Raw genomic sequence first — 5,214 nt, 5'->3', positions numbered from 1 at the left:
ACTGAAATATAGATGCTCCTATCTTGGCTCGTAGTAGGGAGGGAGGCATTCTGCGATGGTGTTATCCCGTGCCGGACTCGGATCTTAGGCACCACATGGTGTATGTGGTAAGCAATCTGAAAACAAATAGTGACAACAACAACAAAAACCAGGCTCTTGGGCGATTGTAATGCAAAGAACTAGTTTCAAGTAATATACACCCCATTTTTTATAACAATAGGTGATATCTGAAATACAGTGATTTTACACCCCATTTAACCAACCTGAAATGTGTGGCTGATGACTGCACTAGGGCTGATAAATGCTGTACATAATCACACTGCTACAGAAGAGAAGGGAAGAAATTGATCACTAATCAAGCATATGACGATCGAGTGGACAACACAGCGTATACTACCCTTACTATACTACCTAGCCTGCGAGAACTCATCAACTCGTCAGAACGGATTCCAAGCCTGCGGCATGCCGCTGTGCCGCGTATAGCCGTCGTCTACGCTCCACTCCGGCTTCGGGTCACCGCTGCTGCTTTCCACCATGTCGCCTAGCAGGTCCCTGAAGCTCCTGAACGGCAATGGCGCCACCGGCCAGTGCTGCGGGGCCATGAGGAGGCTGGTGGAGTACTCCTGGTGCCCACGGAAGCTGTCGGTGATCGCAGCCATGGGCATGCGGCCAACGGCGTCGATGGGTGCTATGGGCAGAAGTGCCGGCGCCATGCCGACCTCGCTGCTCTGGGAACCTGATGACTCGTCGGAGGCCGGTGTTGGAGCAGCTGTTGTGCTTTTGTAGAACACCCTGCACAGCACCCAGTCCTCCTGCGTTTTGCAATATTTTCCATTTTAACACTTGGAGTATGTTATATCTAGATAAGTGAATTTGATGGACACTATATTTTTTTATGGACACTAGATGATTCAAGCTCGCGCACATCGCATGTCGGAATCTAAAAGAAGAGAATAAGATAACCCCTCCGTACCAAAATATAAAATCATTTTTGACATATAGTGTAAAAATGATATTACATTTTGAGACGGAGGGAGTACATGCGTACTTTTTTTTTCTCAAATAAGATACTGCATACTATTTTTTTCCCAAGAAACACACTATTCATTTGTGACCATAAGGAGTCACAATAGCCACATGTTCTGCTAACGAAAGAATTGGCAACTTGGGATGCCAATGTCAAAATATTTTTTGTCAACTTGAGCTTCACCTCGACGAAAAAAAGAAGTCAAAGTTGGATGAATGCAAAAATGATAATGCGATGGTCAGATCCTTTTCAAAGCAGTATCATGTTTGTTTAATGCCGGGCTGATGTATGGCGACGGCGCCAAGCGAACAACCTTGGACGTTGCCTTCACCAAACCTTGGAACGACATTGGTGATATGTCATAGTACTATGTGTGTACCATGTTTGCATTTCGATAAGCTAGACTAGGTCACCAACAATGATTGCCTAGTGGCATGTATAGTCGTCGTAAGTATACGTAGTTTATCTTATCGGGATCGACGCAGCACGTACCGAATCGTATGTACAGCTAGACAGAATACAAAAGAAATATTTTATCTGGCGGTCAAAAATAGCAATGTTCAACTATATGCAACAGATGAATAAGCTACCTTCCTCTGCACGAACAGCCGGGAGTGAAATAATACTAAAAGGCTAAGCCCAATCAGTGAGTGCATTTTCTCTATACGCCTCCCTCCCAAAGGGGAGCCGGATTCCATTTCTTGTTATAACTGAAAAACATAATCAACGAGTACTATTACTGTCTGACTCCTCTGTACATAATTAACTGTAAAACTAATTTATAATGGCACGCGCTGGCAAGCAAACTCCTAGTTCATGCATACAGCCACAGGCTCCTCCGTCCTGTTCCTAGTCACGCAAAACAAATGGTATCCGAGATAGAATGGCTGCGCAAACATGCAACTCATGCGAGCCGTCGATCCGCGACAGTCATCGGAACGTGTGGCGTGCATGAAGTGCAGAAGTGGGACACGTACCTCGAGGAGAAACGGCGGCGAGCCGTGGGGGTGGTCGGCGAGCTGACGGCGGGCCGGCGGGCGGCCCTCGGCGCGGAACTCGTGCATGACCCACTCGGTCTTGGTTCCCCGGGGGGCTCTCCCCAGGTAGAAGACGAGCGTCTTGCGCATCCCGACGACCGCCGCCGCGCCGTCGCCGGTGATGACGCGGTCCTTGCCCGTGGCCTTCCAGTAGCCGGTGTGTGTGGCGCGGTTGGTGCGCTGCCCGGTCGCGTACTTGCGGTCGTGCCGGCTGAAGAAGTACCACTCCTTGCCGCCCACGCACGCCGCGTCTGCGTGCATGCAACAATGGGTAAGAGACGATTAAAATCAGCACTATTGAACTGAACGCAATGATTCATGGTTGCTGCTATAATCACTGCTACTAATAAAATCTAATCAGGCACAGAGCAGCAAGGTTTCGTGGTGTAGTTGGTTATCACGTCAGTCTAACACACTGAAGGTCTCCGGTTCAAACCCGGGCGAAGCCATTATCATTATGTTTTTCCTCTTTTTTATCCCTCAAAACTGAATATTTCCCTTCTGCTGCTGCATGATCTGGGTGCATGATGGAAGGGACGAAAGATCGTACCTGGAAGCTCCCATGGCTCGCACTTGTTGAGGTCGACGTCGACCATGTCCACGCCGCCGGCGCGGCCACCACCGCCAGAGAGCTTGTGGCAGAGGTAGTCCAGCACGAGCTCGTGGTCCCTGGGGTGGAACCGGAACCCCGGCGGCAGCCTTGCCTCCACCATGCTCATCGAGCTGCTCATTTTTGCTCTCCCAGAGGTCTTGAAACAGACAGGAAAAAAGATTGGATAGATAGAGAAGTACACGACCGAACACGATGGGGCCGGGGCCCCGGCCGGTATTAATAGAGGAAGAGATCTCGCTAGCCATGGACCCCTTGTGAGCATGTCACTAGGAAAGAAGAGTCTGACGCAACGACGATGCGCACTGTAGATGATGCAAATTCTTTTGAACCGGTCGTATATGTTACAGAAAATGAAAACTGGCGCCGGTGATTATTCATTGCTACTCTGGATATTCCCTACCTCTTAGGTCTCCATCAAACAGTAACAGCCTACCAGGTGATACTACGGCCAGATACTCAGATTCATGGTCCATGGATCATCGCGTCGATCTATCCATGACAAGCTTCTGATAAAACCGACGGCGACCGCCAGTATGGCGACGGCGATCTATCGTGATCCACGGACATGCCAAGCCAGAAATGGGGTATCCTCAGTCAGAGGGCTAATCCAAAACTGCCAAACTAACACTGTCTTGTGACCTCTGACAAACACCGGATGGCCAACCGGTCGATCGTTTGCGTGTTCTTGGCCGTCGCTCCATCCCATGGCAGTGGCAGACAGCCGCTTCAAGCAGAAGACCTTTTGTTACTGTGTTACAGTGACTGGTGAGACCATGTCAAAGACTTTTTTACGTCCGGCAACCGTCGACTGCCTAAAGGATGGATGGATTGGCTGAGTTTAAAAGATGGCAAAGAAAAAGATGGTGACAACCTCCATCGAAAAGAGATGGCGCAAGTTGAAGTTGGTTTTCACTTTCAGTAGGTGTACATCGATACTTTGCAGCTGAAAGAACTGAGTTCTAATAAGTGAACCTGTGCCTTTTCATCCTTGTTTTGGTAAATTCCCGGTGGAGCAGAAGGTGAAGAAATGGCACCTACTGTTGTCGGCAGTCGGGCAGTTGACAAGTCCGTAGTAGTTTTCTCTGTAGGCTGTAGCTATGTGCGCGTCCTTTTCAGTTCAGTGACAAGTGGGTAAAACGATACTGTTTGTTCTTGTCTAACGAATCAGTATTCTGTTTCTGTACACACCCTTTTGCCCGATTCAGGAGACGCAGGGCACCGTACAGTACTACAGTAGCATCGATCCCAGTCAAGTCTGAACTCGGAACACAAACTCCTGGAAGAAAAGTAGACTTTTAAAAAACAAAGTCTACTCTCTGAACCGAACAAAATCAGCTGCTGCTGTCTGGACTTCCGATCACATGATAAGGAGCGGTAGTACTACAGGTTGTCCACTCTTCTCAGGAGATGAAATTTCCTCAGGAGATAGTCATGTCGGTCCTTTTCAGGGAAGGAGATCTAGTGAGCATTAAGAATGAACCTGCGGCTGCAGGAGGAGATCTAGCCGGGCGTCGATCGATCCTGCCATGCCATGCCACACAAGTCAAAACCCAGGAGATGCATATGCAAGCAGGAGCGTGTGTGATGGACGCACCTGAACAAAAGGCCATGTCAAACACGTAAGGCCAAGATCTCCGCCGGAGGCTGTCGGCGTGGTTACCAGCTCCCCGTAGGCAGATGGTCTAAATTCCTCAAACAATTTCAAGTGGGGAGCGTAGCAGCCATAATGTGGCATGTGCCCAATCAGCGTGTGAGGTTAACGGAAGCAGTGAGGCAAGGCAAGGCAAGGCAAGCCGACACCTGCGCCTCATACCCAAGAACAAAATAAAAATGAAACAAACAAGTACACCAACATGTACTAACTTCTGGTTTTTTAGTTAGTAGTAGAACGTTGCTTTATTTATTTTTTTGAAACGAGGCAAAAGATTTGCCATTTCATTAATTAAGAAGAAGGTTTCAGACAAAGCCGCAAGCGGCAAAAGGTAAAAGACTACTCTCGCGGCATTACAATACCCAAGTGCATGGCACCTGACAAAGCCCAAAGCGACACCTCTTGCTTGATCTTGTTAATGATTACCACCGGAGGGACTGCAACGTTGCGAAAGACTCTCGCGTTGCACTCGGACCAAATCTCCCATGAGATGAGCATCATCAATGAGGCAAGGGCTTTGGGCGAGCCGAGACGAATCTGAAGGTTATCGTTCCACCATCCTTTGACCGAAGCGCTCGCCGACCAAGAAGAAGTAGAGATGTGGTGCATTCCGAGCCACGGGAGAATGTCGTTCCAGATGCGCAAAGAGAAGTGGCATTGGAAGAGAAGGTGGGCCGCGGACTCCTGCCCTTGCTTGCAGAGAGGACACAAGCCGCAGTTGGGCCACCCACGACGGATCAAGCGGTCTGATGTCCAAACCCTATTTTGAAGAACCAGCCAAGCAAAGAATTTGCACCTTGCCAGAGCCCACACACTCCACACTGACTGGACAAGATCAGAGGAGGTGAGGCCTTCGAATTGCGCCTTGTAAGCCGAGGAAGCTGAG

The 5,214-nt window shown here is 49.1% G+C and overlaps 1 protein-coding gene and 1 non-coding gene across 2 annotated transcripts; one reads left to right on the top strand and one right to left on the bottom strand.

Annotated features, from left to right (window-relative positions):
• Positions 1 to 200: 200 nt before the first annotated feature.
• On the bottom strand, positions 201 to 2,885 carry LOC123042102 (NAC domain-containing protein 21/22). The gene is made up of 3 exons (XM_044464624.1): positions 2,615 to 2,885; positions 2,005 to 2,315; positions 201 to 812 (listed from the first exon to the last, which is right to left on the bottom strand). The coding sequence occupies exons 1-3, from the start codon at positions 2,793 to 2,795 to the stop codon at positions 438 to 440; spliced, it is 867 nt and encodes a 288-aa protein (XP_044320559.1). The 5' UTR covers positions 2,796 to 2,885; the 3' UTR covers positions 201 to 437.
• On the top strand, positions 2,440 to 2,513 carry TRNAV-AAC (transfer RNA valine (anticodon AAC)). Its single transcript has one exon. It is a non-coding gene; the product is annotated as a tRNA-Val (tRNA).
• Positions 2,886 to 5,214: the final 2,329 nt, after the last annotated feature.

Source organism: Triticum aestivum, chromosome 2B (genome assembly GCF_018294505.1).
Source record: "Triticum aestivum cultivar Chinese Spring chromosome 2B, IWGSC CS RefSeq v2.1, whole genome shotgun sequence".
Lineage (NCBI taxonomy): Eukaryota > Viridiplantae > Streptophyta > Magnoliopsida > Poales > Poaceae > Triticum > Triticum aestivum.
This window is presented reverse-complemented; position numbering and strand designations above follow the sequence as displayed.